This window comes from Oncorhynchus nerka, linkage group LG15, assembly GCF_034236695.1.
Source record: "Oncorhynchus nerka isolate Pitt River linkage group LG15, Oner_Uvic_2.0, whole genome shotgun sequence".
NCBI lineage: Eukaryota > Metazoa > Chordata > Actinopteri > Salmoniformes > Salmonidae > Oncorhynchus > Oncorhynchus nerka.
Genome location: NC_088410.1, coordinates 62,978,260 through 63,001,022, shown reverse-complemented (window position 1 = coordinate 63,001,022; position 22,763 = coordinate 62,978,260). Strand labels below are relative to the sequence as shown.

General features: G+C 39.6%; 2 protein-coding genes across 2 annotated transcripts; both read left to right on the top strand.

Annotated features, from left to right (window-relative positions):
* Nucleotides 1-3,955: 3,955 nt before the first annotated feature.
* On the top strand, nt 3,956-10,520 carry LOC115143096 (homeobox protein Hox-C6-like). The gene is made up of 2 exons (XM_029683170.2): nt 3,956-8,594; nt 9,387-10,520. The coding sequence occupies exons 1-2, from the start codon at nt 8,195-8,197 to the stop codon at nt 9,683-9,685; spliced, it is 699 nt and encodes a 232-aa protein (XP_029539030.1). The 5' UTR covers nt 3,956-8,194; the 3' UTR covers nt 9,686-10,520.
* Nucleotides 10,521-12,615: 2,095 nt separating this feature from the next.
* Nucleotides 12,616-14,925, top strand: LOC115143095 (homeobox protein Hox-C5-like). The gene is made up of 2 exons (XM_029683169.2): nt 12,616-13,298; nt 14,250-14,925. The coding sequence occupies exons 1-2, from the start codon at nt 12,791-12,793 to the stop codon at nt 14,462-14,464; spliced, it is 723 nt and encodes a 240-aa protein (XP_029539029.1). The 5' UTR covers nt 12,616-12,790; the 3' UTR covers nt 14,465-14,925.
* The last annotated feature ends 7,838 nt before the right edge of the window (nt 14,926-22,763 follow it).

Genomic DNA, 22,763 nt, shown 5'->3' with positions numbered 1-22,763 from the left:
CTCTCTCTCTCTCTCTCTCTCTCTCTCTCTCTCTCTCTCTCTCTCTCTCATCGCTGTTAAGTCAGAAGTGGAGCATGAGTAGTCTACTCGGTTACCGATAGTGTATTGTGACACTTCAGAGCCCGAACCTTTCGTTCTAGAGAGTTAAACAGAATACCAGCCACTTATAGGATATTAAAAAGTTGGGTTCGTCGGTCTTCTTGGTTTCCCTCCCGCCCTCGTAACAGCTGGACCAGTGAACGTGAGTCATGTAGTGGCAAGGAGAACGTGGGTAAGTTTGGGTTTCAACGGTCCTTATTAGTTTAAAATGAATCGAATGGTCTGTGGCCCATCTAATGATGTTATATATATTTTACTAAACGGGGAGTCAATTCAGAAGTTGACCAAATCATGCATATTATGTATGCTATGCTTATATTGACACTGTGAGGTCTATGGTCTATGGACATAATGTTTTGGCCTGATATAGGTATAAATATTGTAACGTCAGTCTACTTGTTCGTGTAAATATCAATTGCAAGACAAATTGTGTAGTAGCCTATATATTATGGTTTAGTAATAAGCTACACATTCTGCCGTTGTAATAAAAAGAGTGTCTATTAGGCTTTGTTTTGTTATAGAATTAATATTGGTTTGTGGAGTTGAATTAACTTTTTTTGGGATCTGAGCCTGCATCTCTCAAAGTTTTAGTGAAAGGCCAATGCATTTGCAAGTGGAGCTGCTCCTAGTAGCTTGCTGTAACCCATGTGAGCAATCATTTTGGTTCTGACAGAAATAGTCAAGAGGGCCAATGTGCATCACCAGGACTAACTTGTTGTAATGCTTATTGTATCAGACCATAGAAAGTAACTGGTACCTTGTGCCGTGGGAGTGTATTGATGCCTGGGATAGTTTACTGTAATTGTTCCTATTACATTTGAGCTACTTGTTTTATTTAAAGGAAAATTCCACCCCAAAACATTTTTTTTGTATTTGTTCCATTAGTCCATTTTTGATATAGTCCCAAAATGTTTCGCTTGTCAGCAATCAAGTTTTCTGCATATGTAACTGTCAACATACAGAAATGATCCCGTATGACGCATTTTGCATCACATGATGCTGCGTTTAGCATCATGATGCAAAAGGCATCATACAGGATAATTTATGTATGTTGAAAGTTACATATGCAGAAAACTTGATTGCTGACAAGCAAAACATTTTGGGACTATATCAACAATGGACTAATGAAACAAATACAAAACAAAATTGGTGGGCGGAATTTTCCTTTAACTCTTTAATGGTATATGCCTTAAACATCAAGTGTGATGCCTTATGATACCCTGGTGTGATTCAGGAATGATGTTTTCTCAGTCTGCAGTCAAGTAAACATTTCATTAGTAACCATTCCTTATTACCAGGCCTAGGCTATTGCTTTGGCTTTAATGTTTCGGACTCATGTCTTTAATTTGTGGCAATACATTGAGATGCGCACAGATATAGCCTTTTCTATAAACCTTCATACTGATATTATATAGGTAGGTAAAGCTGCGACACATGCGTAAATAAAAGACCCATTGTTCCGTTGGTTATTTATCTGAACCATATTGCAACATGAGCAGACAAAAGAAAAGGGCGTGTTGATGGTTCTGGTGACATTGTGGTGGTGTCATCATAACATTGTGAAAGTATTAGTTTTGTTTATTGAACTGGTACACTTGTGTATAAAGTGTAGGCTATAATCTACATATACACTAATGAGTATTGTGTTTAATGTACGTCGTATACACTAATGTGTTTGTGTATAATGTGTATAATGTACATACACTACTGTGTGGCCTATCAGTACAAGGAAGTTTATTTACACACAGTTAATCATCATGGATCACTAAAGCCAAACACTTTATTTAGTTAGACATTGGATAGCCTCAGTCAATAACTTATCACAGCAATACAACATCAGACATGTTATAGTTTTTGTCATGCACAGCAAATAAGCAGTGGAATGTGGCAATACCCTACCAATTCAGGCCCAAAACTCTTTTCTCACACCTAATTTGCATTACATTCAACACTGCCATCTAGTGTTCAATCACAACACCTCACTGCCAATATACTGTGTGATCCATACATTACATTTACATTTAAGTCATTTAGCAGACGCTCTTATCCAGAGCGACTTACAAATTGGTGCATTCACCTTATGACATCCAGTGGAGCAGCCACTTTACAATAGTGCATCTAAATCTTTTAAGGGGGGGTGAGAAGGATTACTTTATCCTATCCATACCGTGAGTACATGTGGCATAGGCCTATTGTCAATAGTGTATGTCCAGTCACGTTAGTTTTATCTAATTAGATCTTGACTATGACACAATATTGGACAAAATAATAACATGATGTTGTTTCCGTAGCCCACGGTAAGCTGCAAGAAGTGTTGTTTGCACTGCTCCCTATATACCCTGTATGAAATAGTTGGGCTGGCTCTAGACGTTTTGGGGCCCTAAGCAAGGTTTGGTTGGGGGGGGCAATGCAAAAACATTATAGTGGCCCCCATCTTGACGATGGAGAGAAAAATGTACATTTTATAGTTCATTTTCTGCAATTGCACACATTTTGAAGTGGGGCGTAGAGAAAATGTTGCAGTTTTAATGCAAGTTTTTGGAAGTTATACACATTTTGCCATGGGGCGGAGAGAAAACCTTTCAATTTTATGACATATTTCATAAAATTCTACTAATTTTGCCATGGGGTGGAGAGACATTTTTGAAGTTTTAAAGCAAATTTCCTGCAATTCTACACATTTTGTAATTACTTATGTCGTGTCAATATGATATCTGAGTGAGAATGACTAATAAAATCAATGAGTCCCCCATGGCGGTCAGAGACCCTGGGCACGTGCCCTGTGTGCTGGTCGGTATTCGGCCATGATTACTACAATTTTAGATGGCTGGCTAGACTAACTACCAACTTCTGATGCACAACCAAATTTAGAAATTGCACCTGGGGTATTTTACTACTCAATAGTAAATTGAGACCTGACTGAGTTCCTTTTTGGGGTGGTCAGGGCCCCCTAGCGACCGGGCCCTAAGTGACCGCTTATGTTGCTTATACCTGGAACCGGCCCTGCAAATAGGGCCTATTTTAAAGATTTGTCTGAGGGACCTAAGCTTTTGCACCAGCTAATGGGGATCCTAATAAAATAACAAAATATGACACATGGCAAAGACCTTGTGACTACAATGCAGCAACCAACAACCCAATGGCCTTACCATACTAAATTGCCATTCCTTGCCAGCAATAAGGTTTGAAGACTTATTCCTATTAAATAATAATAAGTTGTATTATTATTATAGCTTCTGTTGTTGCTTTCACAGTTTTTTTTTACTAAAATGAGAGCCAGGTGCCGCTTGGCTTTGTTTGGGATTTACCTTGCCTGTAATTATTACCAAGAAGACAAGACCACAATTTAGTAGCCCTTTAAATGCCTCCCATGTAAAAAGAGTGGGCTGCAGTCCGTTACCTGCAAGCTATAGAGTTTTGTCGCTTTCCAAGAAATGGGTCAAATAGCTGCAGCATATAGGAACCATAACCCTGACCCGAGATAGGCGCACAACTCACATTTTCCCGTAAATCGTGGATTGTCAGATAAATATATTTGCGTAAATTCATCCAAAACATGTGTCTTGTGCTAACCACACACAACGTTTGCCATGACAAAATTGTCCCTTAACGACTATTATATTTGACCTCAATAAATTCGGAACTATAATTTAAGAAAATGTACTTCTATTTCCTCTGCTATTTCCTTTACAATATTGTGCGGGACGAATGTCCACAAACGTGTTGTTATTTTGATGGAGGATTGCAGCAGATCCTTTTTATTGTTCCAGTTCTTGGGCCTCCTGGAGTTTATCCAAGGACACATGCGTTCAGATGATCTTTCCGCAGAGCTGCAGAGAGGGGGAAAAATGGGAGTGGGGGGTGTAAAGTTATTAAAGGTTATGGCCTCACAGTCAAGAAGTGAGGACACTTTGTAGGCCTGTCTATAAGGGAGAAAATATCGTCACAAACGCTTGGCATGCATTCCTGGCATTTAGAAAATGTAGTGTAGGCCTATAGCCTACTTGTAAATCGACTACAACAGGCTTTCATAAACATTCTACTCAACAACAACAAAAGTACAACATTAAGAGTAAATATTTATTCGAGTAAACAAATTTCATGCCAAAATAAAATGATGGGCATCTAGATAGGTAGACTAATATTTGTCTGACACCAAATAAAACCCAAAACGCTGCACTAAAAATGCAAGGCCTTAGGCGCTAGGCGCACCCTGTCCTAGTGCGGTTGTTTTCATTGCAGTTTATTGTTCATTTGTTGTGCCGTAAAGCAGGGTGCTATTGACTATGCGCTTGACTTCTCACCTTCACATGGCACCTGATCAGGTAATTGGTATAAAAAAAAGTGTTTTAGAGAAGGGCAACTCCACCCATCATAAGGCAAAGACACACTTTATATTTACAAGAGCAGGCCTTCAATATCTTGCTTTATTTGGTGATTCCCTTAGTCAAAATACAAAAATGAATGGTTCCAAATATTTAGATATTATTGAGGGATATCAATTGTAAATCGCAAGTGTAGGCCTGCATTTGTTTGGTAGGCTATTGGTCCTAAAATGCAGATGGTTATGATACCCCGTCTGCTATAGTGCTTTATTAAAACTGTTTAAAATAATCAGAATAAGCATGTAATTTAATAATAATAATAGCATAATGATAGTAATCATTTATTTCAAAGACTTTTGTTTAGGGTTGTTTTGCCCATGCAAAAAAAGATAATATTAAAATTTAGCGATGAGTTTCAAGACTATTTCAGCATTACACCAGTAATAGCGTATTGAATATATTCTAGCCTATAACCCGGATATCATAATTGTTATTATTAGTGAAGTCTAGTTATTTACTTACCAATTATATTTGTGCTACTGGCACAAGAGACAGAGTTAGAGTTGCAATACTTTGTGTTTAGAAATGCAAAATTGTGCTACTCTTGTATACGTCTACAGCTGAGTTAGACTTACTGTATCTGCAAATAATAATGTAGCACAGAACAAAATTCTATAATATTCAGGACGACAATTGGAGCCTTATTTATGTCCGATTCGTTTTTTGTTTTTTTGTCTGGTTCAAATGGTAGGCTATACCTCCATACCTCCAAAGGACATGAGTGACCAGCTGTTTTTTTCCGTGCAAATGCCAGACTGTTTTCCACAAAGGGTGCAATAAAACACTTCCCCATACACTTCCACTTCCAAAGTACAATACAACCGCTCTCTACCTCTCCCCCAATTCACGTTTCCTTCACAGAAAGCGCATCAACAACCTCGGCCTATGTTGTTAACGCGAAGTATAGAGCACGGTGCCTATTTTTCTATTCGAAAGATATAATCTACTCAACCACGTATAGCCTAATATTGTGTGTATGGTGGTGGTGGTGAGGTCTCAGTTAATACACGTATAAATTATCTTAAGAGTTGCATGATAAACCTGGCTTACATAGGTCAAATGTTCCATATTAACTAGTTCTCTATTCAATTCAGAGAAAGGCTCACCGATAACATCCCACTGCTGCGTTCGTCACATGGCCCACATTAAAGTAATAGCCTTTTAAAAGCATTCGGATGTAGAGATCAAAGCATGTTTGGGGAACACCACGTTTGTATCCGACAACTTCTGCCAACCCATGAGCTCATTAGTTCGATTAAACTGAGTGCGGAACTTTTATTTGGAAAACCGAGAATGATTGATTAGACTATGTGGATATTAATCGAATTCATCATACCTGTCATAAAAGTCCTTATTATCTTTCCCATGTTATTCCAAAAAGAAGAAAAAAAGCTTAATAGCAATGGCTTGTCATTCAAATCTAACTTTAGGTAGGCTGTATTGTTTATATGGAAGTCTAATAATCTGAGTTTGATATCGATTAAGACGCCACAGACACATTTGTGGCACGTTTACGGTGGATATTTTAAAAGCAGGATTTTCGCTATATTTAAATTTGTCATCGTTTATTTTATATTGTGTTGTCCTGCAATAGGCCTTTACCGTCAAATAGTAATATTTTCCACCTACACACTGGCTTAGCTATTTCATCAACTAAATATCAACTATTACAGTAACAACCCTCAAATGTTCACTGCAGTATAGCCTACAGTAGTTTAATAAACTTTGCTCTCTTGCCGTTTAAGCCTATTGGCCTCGTTTGTAATAGGCCTAACATAATTTTGTGGTTTTGTCCATTATATATTTTTTAAAGGCACCGCTTGACCATCCAGTGTCTTCACTTTAAGTTTATTCTCTTTCCATTCACTAAGTGCAGTTCATTTCTTTGTTGGGCTAGGATTTCCCACACGCGGATACACACAGTGCATGCAGTGGTGGAGCGTTATAGGCGGTAGACTGGAAGCTGTCATTTGTCTGGCTTTATGACTTCTGCGGCTTACACAGGCGTTAAAGACATTCTTTCGCTGTAAAACTGCAATAAACCCCCACTCTCCTTGCCCAAAGAATTCGCACTGAACAAAGGGGCAACGCGCCCCAAAAAAAACGCTTGTCCCAATATAAGACTTTCCTTACCTCTTCGAATAAATGTGTCGAATTTCGTGCACCAGCTCTAATCTAATTATTGTCCAAAATTGCTATAGACTATAGCCTAGCAGGCAACCTCATGTGTTATCAAATGTAGCATAGACCTGTCTTTTTTTGATGGAGAAGCCTCAAAAGATTTTGGCATATCCTTACATGCCTGTCTATCCACAACAACGCAATTTCAGGTAAAATAAAATTAAATTTATTACTCCTGTCGTGGAGGCCTATCGTGACATAAGTAACAGTGATCCCATTGCTTGGCGAACTATTTCGTGTAATTCCAGCTCTAATGATAAATTAGGTGTGTGTGTCAAAGCGCACGCTCCTGTGTTCAGTTTTCCTGTCAGCCTCTAGGCTTCAAAACAAGCCTGTGTTAGGACTTGTTTTATGTCAAACTGAATTAACTCAATTCTTACTATTTGGATTTTATATCATAAGATTAGATAACTGTGTTATGGCCATTCCTATTATCGAATACATCAACATTCAGTCCATTCATGTAAGTCTAAAGCCTATAGCAACGTTGCTATTACAAACGATATCATTAAATGTCACCCAAACATGTTTTCTAAACTCTATTTGAACAATTTGATTAAACCCCTTTGTTTATCATAAATCGTGCTTTTTAATCAGTTTATAAGCTATGTATCTCACACCGAGGAAAAATATATTAATCGATGAGGGCAATATTGTCAAGACTTTTTCTAACTGAATAATTCGATCACTGTATTGCAGTTGCCGACCCTAATCTTATTTTCTCGACCCGAGAGACTTGAAAACATAACTCTCCGTCGTCTCTAAGGTCCGTCTTTAAAAAAATAACAAGAGAATGAACTCAAGTCAAATAATTGAAACAGAGCATGCTTGTCTAGCGTTAGCATCTATTTCTCTCAATAATTCAATTCTACATTTAGGGTAATTGATTAATGTGATTGTTTATGGCCAATCTGATTCAATTCATCCACTGCATGTTCTTTATACATTTATGAGCATTAGCGTTATTATTTTTGCTTCAGTATAGTACAGGCTACTGTGCAACAAAGAACATGTGTTGCGGAGGCAGATTGGCAAGTATGTGACTTTGTGCGTGCGCATGCGCGCTCGCGCGCGTGTGTGTGTATAAACGCTCCCTATTTATGTAGTCCGTCTTTCTGTATGTGCGCACGCATAAGACAATGTATTCGCTTGCGATTGCGTTTGTGTGTGTACATGCGCGTATGTGAGAGTAGTTTCAAGCGAGGATTTTTTTTAATGAAGTAACGTTTTTTTTCTCCCTTAGTCCTCAACTCCTTGCTTTTTATTGGAGGAAATTTGGTCAGCTGACATTGTCATCTTGTCCATCCTAGAGTGAGGCTTTAGCAACAACATTCGGCTTTGTACCTTGTGTCTTTATTGGTGTCTAGAAATACATTATAAAGAAATCATTCAGCGTGCCGGTATTAAAAGATAGACTGACAGAGAAAAAAAGAGAGTGACTTAGTGTGAGAGAGGGAGAATAGAGAGAGAGGTGAGATTGTAAGGGAGGGAGGGAAAGAGAAAGAGGGAGCAAGGGAGAGAGGCAAGGTATGAATTCGTATTTCGCAAACCCGTCGCTCTCATGCCATTTAGCTGGTGGTCAAGAGGTTTTACCTAACGTGGCCCTAAACTCAACTACCTATGACGCTGTTCGACACTACTCATCCTACGGAGCCGCTGTGGCCCAAAATCGGATATATTCCTCGCCTTTCTATTCGCCCCAAGACAACGTAGTGTTCGGCTCGAGCAGGGGACCATACGAGTATGGATCCAACGTGTTTTACCAAGATAAGGACGTGCTGCCCAGCTGTAGGCAGAGCAGTCTGGGACAAGGTGCACAAACCTCGCTCCCCCAGGATTACCCGTCTGATCCGGGCAGGAACGGCTCGCAGGAACAGAAGGGGAACATTCAGATCTTCCCGTGGATGCAGCGGATGAACTCTCATAGCGGTGAGTATTACCAACTCATAGAGATAAATTAAACGAGCTGGCCCGTTTTACGACTAGGGAAGCTACGTTTTATCACCCCATAAACCATTATACTACAGCAGCACCCTGTCGCCGGCAATAAAGACCTTTTATCTTCGTAGGAAATCCCTTTTGGACAAACTATCCGCTGTTCTCCGTCACAGTCCATCCCTATTTCCCTTAAAACAAAAGAGTTTATAGCATTTAAGTTCATCTTTTTGTGACCCATAGCAGAGTTCACGGAATTTTAAGACGAGTATAATCTCTTCAAATATTACTCAGTAGACTGGGTTCCCCTGATAGCGAAAGTGTGTGTGTGTGTGTGTGTGTGTGTGTGTGTGTTGCGTCAGTACATAGGCTACCACAACTGTTGTTTATTTAGATAATTGCAAAACATAGATAGGCTAGCATGAAAACCGGACACGATAAGGCTATATCCTAGACTGCGAATGATTATGAATGAAGGCCTATATCGATTATTTCCGTGGGTTTTTGTGATTATGTGTGTTTGGGTAGTGCAGGGTTTCACAAACTCGGTCCGAGGGACCCCAAGGGGTGCACGTTTTGGTTTTTGCCTACCTTTATACAAATAATCGACTCATCATCAAGCTTTGATCATTTGAATCAGCTGTGTAGTGTTAGGGCAAAATTAAACGTGCACCCCTTGAGGTCTCGAGAACCGAGTTTGGGAAACGCTGGGGTAGTGACATTGCATATAGCTTACTTTAAAATATATTTCCTGATTATGCTCATTTAAATTGTGTTTCCACTCAGGAGTTGGATACGGTTCTGACAGACGAAGAGGCCGACAAATTTACTCCCGGTACCAAACTCTAGAACTCGAAAAGGAATTCCATTTCAACCGCTACTTGACGAGACGCAGACGTATCGAAATCGCCAATGCACTCTGTCTCACCGAACGTCAGATAAAAATCTGGTTCCAGAATCGCCGGATGAAATGGAAAAAGGAAAGCAATCTAACTACGACTCTCACCGAAAGTGGTTCGGCAGGGGTGAGTCAAGACACGGGTAAGGAGGACACAGAAGAGGCGACAGAAGAGAAGAAAGAATGAACAGAGTTCCTAACTTACTATATGCATCAATCCGCCGTTCTGTGAGGATAACATAACTACCTATCAAGTAGCCTACCTATCAACTATTGTTTGGCACAATAAAGAAACTAGTGTATTCAAATATGTGGCTGCGTTAAATGCAATGTGGACGCTACATATCTTCAGACATCAATGTTTGCCTTTTTAATTTCTTTCTGTATTGGATATGAACATTTCACCGTGACCAAATCATTTAATTCCTTACTTGACATTCCCTTATATACCCAAACTGTGTGTAACGCGAAGACATTCATCATTATATGTTCTTAAATGCTGTTTGACAGCAAAGAAAAACAGTGGTTCTCAGATGTCTATACACCTATGATGTTGGCAATATGTTTTACAAAAGTAATTGTCATAAGATGTGAAGGAAGGTGTAAGCTTTACATCCGCTTGAGTAACCCATTTATGTTTTTTTCGTTTTGCTGTTTTGTTGTACGAAAAAACTATGCTGAATTAATAACGACTCACACTACCTAAATTGTTGATATGTTTGTAAATATATGTATATCTATATTACACGCCTTAGTCCTGTGAGAGCATTCGTCCGCATCCCGCACCTTCTTTGTATTAGCTAGCCTACTTTATTTATGTTTAGATATGTACCAGTAGGCTAGCCTACATTGAGTATGTGGTCAAATCATAACTGACCGATGTGGCTTGAATTGTAGCGTTAGTTGAAAATCCGAAATAAAACAATAACAGTGATGAAGGCTATGAAATTCACTTCAAGTCATATTTAATAAAACTGTTAATAAAAAAAAGTTGTCGTCCATGTTTTTGCGCCCATCATACCAAGTTGGTCTAGTTCTCAATTATAGCCCTCCATGCAGGTAAAATATGTACATTATCCTTGTTCACGTTTTTTATTCGTCATATAACAGACCCAAAGCCAGCCACCCTATCTATATAATGGTTCTTCCACGTTATCCGTGAATTCAAAGCTTTGCCACTTCAAAGCAATGCAGTGAAGTATTTGAATAGTCACTTCAAATAGCTACAGAAATGTTGGAAGATGTGGATGGGGAGAGTAGAGGAAAAGCAAATCCCACAATTCGATATAAAATCACCGCTTGAGAGGCCTGTCTAATTGTTATGTCTAAATAGACTTCCATTTCAGCTTACACGGTATGATTTAACGTTTTCATACGTGTTATTAATAAAGTAGGCCTTCTTTTCTTAGAAAACTTGTCCAGTTATGTGACTCATGTCACACACAAGCCAATTCAAACCAGGAGATGTTGCAGTTGTTTAGATTACATTCTGTTTGCGCTTTACCTTTTCAACCAATGATGCAACTTGAATAAAGATCATTCAGGATTACTGTTATTATTATCACCATTATTATCAAGGTTGGCATTATCATTCTAAGTAGGCTATCAGTCGTTTGTAGGCTATACAATTACGCACAATTACTCACGTCGATTTCGAATTCTGGTATACCTGCCTTATCGAGAAAATTGTTCCTGGTGGTCAGTCAAGCCATTTAGAAAACAATTCCAGATAGGCCTAAAATACGATATGAAACATATAGTGTACTTACAGTATAGCGACCCAAACAAGTAGGATGTTCTCATACATTGCTATTACGTTGACTGAATATCAGTTGGCCAAAGTAATATGCCATAGCAATTGATTGTTTAGCCCATTAAAATGTGTATTATTACATTTTATTACTATTATCTGTTTATTGTGAAAAACAATTAAATAAATGCTACTGACAAACCCACTTGGCACACACGGGTTGAATCAACGTTATTTCCAAGTTGAACCAACGTGGAATTGACGTTGAATTTATGTCTGTGCCCACTGGGCATTTTGTGTAAAGTTGTGGTCACACATTATGTAGCCACCATTGATGCTGCCTATTCTATTGCCTTTTATAGTTTGGAGACCAACTGCCTGCTCTATGCTACACTTTTAAGGATGATTTTATACCTATAGTTTGCTGGATCGAATCCCCGAGCTGACAAGGTAAAAAATATCTCGTTCTGCCGCCGAGCAAGGCAGTTAACCCATTGTTCCCCGGGCGCCGAAGACGTGGATGTCGATTAAGGCAGCCCCCGCATCTCTCTGATTCAGAGGGGTTGGGTTAAATGCGCAAGACACATTTCATTTGAAGGCATGCAGTTGTACAACTGACTAGGGATCCCCCTTTCTGTTGTACAACTGACTAGGTATCCCCCTTTCTGTTGTACAACTGACTAAGTATCCCCCTTTCTGTTGTACAACTGACTAAGTATCCCCCTTTCTGATGTACAACTGACTAAGTATCCCCCTTTCTGTTGTACAACTGACTAGATATCCCCCTTTCTGTTGTACAACTGACTAAGTATCCCCCTTTCTGTTGTACAACTGACTAAGTATCCCCCTTTCTGTTGTACAACTGACTAGGTATCCCCCTTTCTGTTGTACAACTGACTAGGTATCCCCCTTTACTATCGGTAGTTTTGGTAGTAATCAATTAGTTTGTCTGCAACTGGTTATAACAAACTTTAACATTAGGCCTTCAATGCAGTTCTATCCTATGACAAAAACATGTTATATGCAGATACACACCACACAAATGTTGTGTTGTTGTTGCCAGGCAGATTACTACATAGTTTGCATGTGGGGGGGGTTGTGTGTTTTATGGCCTTATCCATCCCTGGCACCAGGTGACGCTCTCGGCCTTTCGTCCAGCACTGCACCGCCAGTGCCCCAACAGGGTCCCCGCTGCCCGGATATCAGGCGTTTCTCCTATTTCCATCAATAACCTCCAAGTGTGATCTAACCAAATTTATGACTGGCCGATACGAGCACGTGATTATTTTTAAACATCCCATATTTGGGCAATGGAGAAAAAAATAAAAAATCACCCACCTATAAATCGTGGTCATTTTTAGGATAAAACCCCATGAACTTCAAAAGAGCTACAAATCAAACGCAATAATAATAACAAACCGTTACAACTGCTATCTGTAGGCCTACATATTTTTACAATTATCGTGTTAAATAAAAACTTGAATGCAATAATTTAGTCCATATAAATGCTTCCATTTCGTTTCCTTAGCGTTTTCTCTTGAAATGAGCTCTTACGTAGCCAACTCATTGTTTAAGCAAACTCACGAGGCGTCAGCCTTCGCTTTGCACAACCATGGATACGGCTCTAGCTCCGAACTCAACGTGTCCGGCTACTGTGGTTTTGGAGGGCATGATCACCGGGGGTCATTCGCGTCCCCACCGTCCTCAAGCTCCCTTGGCATGGTAGAGATGAACTCTGGGCTGCATGGCAATCCTGGCGACCTTACACCACGACCAGAGTCTTCCACAGGAGACGCTTCCCAGAGACGCCACATGAACGAGCAGACAAGCCGCCAGGGCTCTCTAAATCTCGGACTGTATTGTCGCAAACCCGAGACGGACTCGGATTTCAGCGAAATGCATATATGCAAGACTCAAACAGGCGAGATCAAAGTCGTAAGTTTGCAACCCGTCCAGCCAGTAAGACAAGGAAACCATTCTACTCAGCCACAAACCAGCGAACCGCAACCACAAATATATCCCTGGATGACGAAACTACACATGGGTCACGGTAAAGTTTCATGTATATATTTTCTTTATTTTGTACAAAGGGAAGTTTCTTTCTCACACCCTCTCTCCTCCATGTGTGTCTCTATTTTTACCCTCCTGAGTCCATTCACACTTTTTCTTTCTTGCGTTTTATAGGCTGTATTCGGAAATAATAAAACTCGCAGTCGTAAATTTTATGGCAAAGTCATCAATTGCTCGTAAAAATGTCCTGTTACACCGAAGAAGCGATCTGCGTCCAAATTTATGACAGGGTAATTGGATAAGGGAGACACAAGTCCCTTAAAAATCTCAAGAAACAATGTTTTCATTCTACTTTAGAATCAAAACAAGATAGTATGATAAGTAGGCCTATGCTTATTTTGAGGAGAGTTGAAGGGTGAGATTGTGGATTTCACTGTGCACTTTAACTGAACGTTTATCAAATTTGAATAGTCTACTTACTTGCCATGGCAACTTATTTTGTGTTATGTAACAGGGCATGTAACCTACTTTAGAGGCTCAAATGATATTTCTGTAACTGTAACGACCTTGTTCTTGTTTTAGTTGTAGTTATAATGATTATTATAATAACAATAATATTATTAGTAATAAGCCTACTAGTAATATACTTTCATTGAGTGAACCCGAATGGCCACCTTTTTGCCTGGGTTTTGGTAACTCACGCAGCTCCACATTGATTACCATTTATCCAGCCATCCAGCTATCCTCATATAGGCTATATTCATTAAGCCATACAGTAACATTAAAATGTTAAAGTAATCTTTAACATGAGGATATAGTCACAGAAGAGGCTGTGTTTTGCTATTAATTCTTATTAATTGATATGTTACAAGTCATTGCATGTCCATTGACAAGTTAAGACGTATTTTAAGTGATAATGTTGAGAATGTTTCTATGAATTGTCACATTTCCAGTGTGGTCACATATTATTTTTCTCTCAATTACACTCCAGAGGCTGACGGTAAAAGGTCAAGGACGAGTTACACGCGCTACCAAACTCTGGAGTTGGAGAAAGAGTTCCATTTCAACCGGTATCTGACGCGTCGTAGGCGTATCGAGATCGCCCATACTCTCTGTCTGAACGAGAGGCAGATCAAAATCTGGTTCCAGAACCGACGAATGAAGTGGAAGAAGGACTCAAAGCTTAAAATGAAAGAGTCAATCTAAAACATGGAACCATTTTCAAACGTTATCAACGTTCCTTAGAGATGTCATTCAAAGACTGTCACCACCACCCATGTTTCCAAACAGTGACTTTTGTGATGCGATGTTTCAGTGTGATGACAAATATTGAACATTCTTCGATTATGGATCTGATTATGTAATATACCTGTCATTTGGTTTGAATGTTGTGTTGTTTTATTTTCTATCTTTGAATATGTACTTGTTCAGCAGAGTCTTATATAACTTGTGAGAATAGAAACGCTTGAAATATATTAATTAGCGAAAATTGTAACATTTCACCACTTACCTATTTTTTTTACCTTGAAGTATTTTAAAGCTGAACGTTTTATTGTTATTATCGTATTACTACTGTACTATCACTATTGTTTTCTTCGTGAGAGGTGCCTATTATTTATATTAAAAAAACAACAAGGTAAATAAATTCCTTGTAGTTTATCTTCAAACTCCTGAAGTATTTATTTTCTGATTGTGTTTTTTTACCAGCCCCGTTTAAACAACGGTGTAACATAGAAACATTTTAAGATGTAACATAGAAACATTTTAGTAAATTGCGAGGGCTATATCATTCTGTGATTGTATTTCAAATAGTCCACATAAAATGATTGGTTTTGGACATAAAGTGTCGTGAGAACAGTGATATACTTAAACCTTACTATACATTTCGTAGTTAACATGTATACTGTGAATGGTTTCCTCATCTGAAAAGGTATATTGTATTAGGCTACATAACTTGCCAGTATAGACAGGGGCTTCATATTTGGGGGAAACATAACATTTGGCCTGATTGTTGACTAAGATCTGACGTAATGTGCCAAGTATGATCATGGGATTTGTTTTTAAACCTCAGCATTACATTTGTCACAAATCATTATTAGCAATTTAGAATATTTTGTAAAACACGAAAAATACATGTAGTGGCAGATTACAGCTGAGAATTGGGCAATAGCCCAGCATCCTACATGTCCTGCAAATTTCACATTACTTGGGAACATGGGCAAACACAAATACAATCTGTAGTCTAGAATTTATGTAGGCCTGATGTGTAACTTATGTTCACTTCAATAATGATTCATTATTAATGTACCTAAGGTTTGAAAGTGAAGAACACAGACGTGGTATTGTTTTTCTTCTGAAAACGTATCTCTCCAACTAATGTGAGATTTTGGGTTGACATAAAGGTTGTCATGAGGCAGGAGACTCATGTCCACAATGAGTAGCTAACAATTAAACAATTTTCTCGTTTCCGGCGGCTGCCACAAAGCACACAAGTGTCAGAACCTTTTCTCATATGCTACACGGTTATAATTCCTCACATATACAACTTTGAAGGCCTTGTAGGTAAAACAAATTCACATATTGCATTTAACATATTCTTGACCAAGTTTCTTTTCACTTTTTAGAAATAATAATAATCTATTGAGTGGTTTAATGGAGGATGATCCTCTGGAACGAAATGCACTTGAATTACCTATATTAACTAGAACAGTTAGCACCATAGTATAGCTTAGATTTAAAATTGCTCATCTTGATTATAGATAGCTGAAGTTTTATCTTTGAAGTGGACTGAAATATTGAGGAGAAAGGCATTCGTGCTATGTTTGTGTTTTAAGTAATGAAATAAAGATGGGTGAATTTGGGGGGAAAAAACAGCGTCGTATGTGCTTCATATTACAACTATGTCTTTTGAATGTGTCACGGGGAAAACGGGGTGTGGGAAAGTATAATGGTATATTGGAACTTTGTGCGGCTAATTCAGTAGCGGTTTGATTAGCCAACTCCAAGAAGAAGTGGCTGTTTTTTTAGTCTTTGGCCCTTAGCAGTTCTCAACGTGCTCGCCGGTTCACTGTCAGGCTCCACTTCCTTAGTAATTGTTTACAGTACAGACGGATGCCTGTAAAACTTTATGGCCCGGTCGTGTCATAAAACTTTACAGCTTTCCCTAACACCGCTCAAACAACGACAGTTGTTTTCTGTCTAGCGAAACAGATGCACTTCCAGGGAGGCTCTGAATACAGGAGAAAACGCTATTTCCATTTGATGTAACCAATCTGTTCATTTTGCTAAAATAGTAACTTAATCACCCAAGATTGACAAAATGAATATCATTTTCCCAGGGAAAAGAAAACTTTTAATCAAAATCCCAAGCAGCAGTTGAACTAGAAATATATTATTCTCTTAGGCTATTTCCAGGAACATTCAACACAATATCTAACTTATGTGACAACGTAAAAGCTTTCTCTTGTCGTTTTGAATGATCCACCAACTTTGGACCCGAAACTATCATTTATCATTTATTTGATCTCAAAACAGGTCCAAACATGATTTCTTCCTTAATGTCACATGTTGTCCATATCAACGTTTCTGACGGAACTTTTCGATCAAAAACACATTTATGGAGCCACCCTTGAGCGAAACATGCACTAAAGTATCACTTTTGCATCGATCATTTAAAAAAACGCTGGTTATAGAGAATTCTGGTTTGGTGTAATTATTAGGGTCAACTATCTTGTCAGTCTGTAAAAGTAGCCTACATGCCTTCCCTCCATGATCCTACACCGGGAGCAGTATGACACCATGTAACAAATCCTCAGGAGGAACCTCTGTAGCCGTCATCACGCAGCATCAACCTTGCTGTCTCAAACATATCAACACAGGTAAACAGTGCTGGACAACCCCTCCCCTCCTCAAGCCCTTTCACATGTGAAGGAGTCCTTTCCACAAGAGGATAAACTGGTGTCTACCTTGCAGTCTTCTGCAACTTCTTGGTACAGTATTTCCCCAACACTATTTACATGTCAAACCCTGTTCCATGTCAGAAAGAATGAAACAAACATGACTCACCTCTTCATTATTGTGGTTATAGTTCCCCCAAGAAGTCGTACGTCTGACATACCTATCGGGTATGTCAGTTTCAGACATGACGCGTAGAGTAGTTTTTTTTTTTGTTCTATTGGATAGCCTGCTTTTTAGTTTCCGTCTGTCTGTCTTTTGTACTTTTAAACTTTTGGAGGTTGTGTATGCAGAAGGGCCTAGGGCGCTGACCCTGAGTGGCTCGCGGGGAACACGTGATGCCATTAAAGTAAGTTTTATGGTTTGGGTGAGCTGACAACCCAGTCCTCGATATATTTACATCATATGTAATCTTAACTGTCGTGAATCGCAGCTGTTGGACGCTCGTATCTGAGTGGACGGTGGGGTATGAGGCGTTTATTAAGGACTATCTAGCCCTCAATACTCTGCACTCTCATCGTTTGACTCAGGCAAATGGTTCCCAGACGGTGCAGTAAGTTAATAATCTTGTTTATCTTGCTGGTAATGAAATAGACACCTGCCCCTTGTAACACCAGGGGGGTTAATTAATACTGTAATTTTAATGTTAGCCTGATAAATGCCTTGGTGATCTGGCGTGAATGGTTTTCAATTAGGCTCTTTACATGTTGGCATTTTCTCTCGACTCAGATTACTTTTAAAGGTAGACTAGTTGCATGTGGTATAGATGTGATGTTGTGGGGGTTAACAGTTCAGTATAGGCTAAGTGCGTTTCATTTAGGTCTTTGTAGCTTGTAGCATATCGGAAGCCCCCTGTGTTCTCTTGACGTACGTGGAGTTGTCGTTACATAACTAGACGTCAACATTGTCTTTGAGTTAATTTTGTTTAGTTGATCCAGCAATCAATCAGCTTTGATTCAGCAATTACCATACAGAGTTAATAGAGTTAATAGCTTAATGTTTTTAAGGGAACATTGAACATAAAACAAAATGGGTTGATTAGTAATGAACAAATAATAACTCCTTTAAAAATTCAACATGGAAGCAATTGTAGGCTATCAATTTAGTTTCAAAAGTTAATCACAGCTCACTGTATTGAATAGTAATTGTGCTTATGTCTGTGTGAGTGGGGTGGGGTGGGGGTGGGGGTGGGGGTGGGGGTTGTCTACAAAGGAACCATTCTGCTGCTATCAGGCTACTTACATGCTAGGTTTCTACCCAATTTGTCGACAGATATATATTCTAAAATCCGCATAGAGGTGTATAGTCTACACAATGAGATTATTATGGATAAGAGCAAGAATATTCTTTATTTGTCAAACGGCAGTCAAGCAGAATAAGACCCTCTATATTTATTGGCAAGGAGCATCAACCACCCTGTGGAGCATCAACCACCCATTCACCACCCTGTGAAGTTCATCATAATTTAATTTCAGATGTATTCTAATAAACTGCATGGTTTCCCGAGTCTTAGTGGGAGGACACACCATATCATCGCGTGACTCCAAGTTTACTTCGACATTATGGTTATTATTTCAATATTTTAGCATAAAGGCGTTTCCACCACCATTTCTCGCACAATTCATTTTACGACAAAAACAGCTCACCATCTCGAATTAACAAATTATTTGTCGCATTTATAAAATTGTACCGGAACTCTCTGTTTCCATCACAGCTGTCGTGATTTAAAAAATAATAAGCTATGACTTTACTCGCATAAAAACTTTGAATGGTAACGTGGTTTGTGATAGCAATTATTCAATCTCAAAGTTTGTAGCATAACAGCCGGTTGGACCATTAAACCCTGTGATGCCTGCCAGTATCGCAGGCACCCATTCATTCATTAGAGACTCCCGGTCCTTACTGAACACAGGAACAGATTGTGCAAGTCTAATTTTCCGGCCCTCTGAATTTAACTTTAAAAATCTCAGCTGGGTAGGCCTAGTGGTTTGCTTGTGTTTAACGTTAGATGGTGGCTTGCTGTTAGTTCAATAGACAGGTTTTACAAGTGGTGATTTGTTTCTTTCTTTGTTTGATGTTTGTTTTGAATAGTTTCCCCCAGAGGCTGTATGGAAGTTTCCATGAGTAGCCTAGCTAAAGCTTCACCAGTAGCCTAGGAAATGTAGACAGGAGCTCATTTCTGCTCATTTCTGAATTAATTGAATATCAACAAAAATGTCAATATTGCTGGAATACATTTTTTACATGACAGATACAGTCAGGGCCCTATTATGGTTCAGGATATAAAGATTGGGTCATGTGATGTCATGTCTGTTTGACTACTCTCTTACAGACTGCTGCAATTCTGGCCTCATTAAACCTCTACGGGTTCAGTGTCCCTATACCGGGTCAGTTTAGCTAACATGCACTAATGTGATTAGCATGATGTTGTAAGTAACAGCAAAACTTTCCAGGACATAGACATGTCTTATATGGGCAGAAAAAAAAGATATATTGTTAATCTAACTGCACTGTCCAATTTACAGTAGCTATTACAGTGAAAAAATGCCATGCTATTGTTTGAGGAGAGTGCACAACAAAATAAAACTTTTTTCACCGCAACTGGATTGATACATTCACATCTGAAGCTAAATAATGTACTTACATTCAGTAATCTTGCTCTGACTTGTCATCCTGAAGGTCCCAGAGATAAAATGTAGTATAGTTTTGCTTGATAAAATATATTTTTAAATTAAAATGTGGGAACTGGGTTCTACAGTTTGAACCCCTGCTGTCTCTGGCTCCACACCCACTCCACCCGGCCATCTAGATGTGTGAAAGTTAGTATATAAGCTAATGATCCATCATGTATGACATTCTTGGGAGTGTGTAAACTTACATTTCGTATTACCATATCATTTTTGTATGTTCTCTGTAGGTATGAACTTGAAAATGTATCTATTGACCAATTCGGCACATTTGGGTAGATATTGTTCAGTATTGCAATGCTTCACTGGATCAATCTGAAACTTTGCACACACACTGCTGCCATCTAGTGGTCACAATCTAAATTGCGCCTAAACTGCAATATTATATTATGGCCTTTCTCTTGCATTTCAAAGATGATGTAACAGCAAAAAACATAGAAAAAGCATGTTTTTGTTGTTTGTATTATCTTCCAGATCTAATGTGTTATATTCTCCTACATTAATTTCACTTTTCCACAACCTTCAAAGTGTTTCCTTTCAAATGTTATCAAGCATATGCATATCCTTGCTTCAGGACCTGAGCTACAGGCAGTTAGATTTTTAGGCAAAAATTGAAAAAAAAGGGCCTGATCCTTAAGAGATTTTTAACATAACATTGGACAGGTACCTGTGATATTCAATGTTATAATGAGACTTTAAAAATACTACAGGCCACCGCTATACATTTTGAATGATCTTGACTCTAAAATGAAAAGTTTAGTTTGTTATGAGGTTCCGCAAGGGTGTAATATGGTCATGTTGGGCATGTTTATAGCATTGTGTAATTTTAAGTAACAACAAAACTGCTGGCTTCAAATCAAATGTTATTTGCCACATACACATGGTTAGCAGATGTTAATGCTTCTGGTTCCGACAGTGCAGTAATATCTAAGTAATCTAACAGTTCCCCAACAACTACCTAATACACACAAATCTAAAAGGGGTGTAATAAATATATGGATGAGCGATGGCCAAATGAGCGGCATAGGCAAGGTGCAATAGATGGTATAAAATAAGGTAAAAACATATGATATGAGTAATATAAGATATGTAAACAATTATTAAAGTGGCATTGTTTAAGGTGACTAGTGATCCATTTGTTAAAGTGGTCAGTGATTGGGTCCCCATGTAGGCAGCAGTCTTTCTGAGTTAGTGATTGCTGTTTAGTAGTCTGATGGCTTGAGATAGAAGCTGTTCTTCAGTCTCTCGGTCCCAGTTTTGATGCACCTGTACTGACCTTGCCTTCTGGATGGTAGCGAGGTGAGCAGGCAGTGGCTCGGGTGGTTATTGTCTTTGAATATCTTTTTTGCCTTCCTGTGACATTGGGTGCTATAGGTGTCATGGAGGGCAGGTAGTTTGCCCCCAGACTGCACCACCCTCTGGAGAACCTTGCGGTTGAGGGTGGAGCCTTTGCCGTACCAGGCGGTGATACAGCCCGACAGGATGCTCTCGATTGTGGATCTGTAAAAGTTAGTCAGGGTTTTGGGTGACAAGCAAAATTTCTTCAGCCTCCTGAGGTTGAAAAGGCGCTGTTGCGCCTTCTTCACCACACTGTCTGTTTGGCTGGACCATTTCAGTTTGTCGTTCATGTGTACGCCGAGGAACTTAAAACTTTCCACCTTCTCCACTGCTGTCCCGTCGATGTGGGTAGGGGGGTGCTCCCTCTGCTGTTTCCTGAAGTCCACAATCATCTCCTTTGTTTTGTTGACTTTGAGTGAGAGGTTGTTTTCCTGACACCACACTCCGAGGGCCCTCACCTCCTCCCTGTAGGCTTTCTCGTCATTGTTGTGATCAAGCCCACTACTGTTGTGTCATCTGCAAACTTGAGGATTGAGTTGGAGGCGTGCATGGCCATGCAGTCGTGGGTGAACAGGGAGTACAGGAGGGGGCTGAGCACACACCCTTGTGGGGCCCCAGTGTTGAGGGTCAGTGAGGTGGAGATGTTGTTTCCTACCTTCACCACCTGAGGGCGGCCAGTCAGAAAGTCCAGGACTCAATTGCACAGGGCGGGGTCATGGCCCAGGGCCTCCAGCTTGATGATGAGCTCGGAGGGTACAATGGTGTTGAATGCTGAGCTGTAGTCAATGAACAGCATTCTTACATAGGTATTCCTCTTGTCCAGATGGGATAGGGCAGTGTGCAGTGTGATGGCGATTGTATAGTCTGTGGACCTGTTAGGGCGGTATGCAAACTGAAGTGGCCGGTAAGGTGCAGGTGATGTTATCCTTGACTAGTCTTGCAAAGCACTTCATGATGACAAAAGTGAGTGCTACGGGGCGGTAATCATTTAGTTCAGTTATCTTTGCCTTCCTGGGTACAGCAGACTGGGATAGGGAGCGATTGAATATGTCCATAAACACACCAGCCAGCTGGTCTGCGCATGATCTGAGGATGCCGTGTGGGCCAGCAATCTTGCGAGGGTTTAACACGTTTAAATGTTTTACTCACGTCGGCCACAGAGAAGGAGGAGGGTGGGGGCACAGTTGTTGTTAGCGGGCCGGGATGGTGGCACTGTAGTATCCTCAAAGCTGGCAAAGAAGGTGTGTAGTTTGTCTGGAAGCGTGACGTCGGTGTGCATGATGTGGCTGATTTTCTTTTTGTAGTCCGTGATTTCCTGTAGACCCTGCCACATATGTCTCGTGTCTGAGCCATTGAATTGCGACTTCACTTTGTCCCTGTACCAGCATTTCACTTGTTTGATTGCCTTGCGGAGGGAATAACTACACTGTTTATATTCAGCCATATTCCCAGACCTCTTTCCATGGTTATAAATGCGGTGGTTCGTGCTTTCAGTTTTGCACGAATGCCACCATCCATCCATGGCT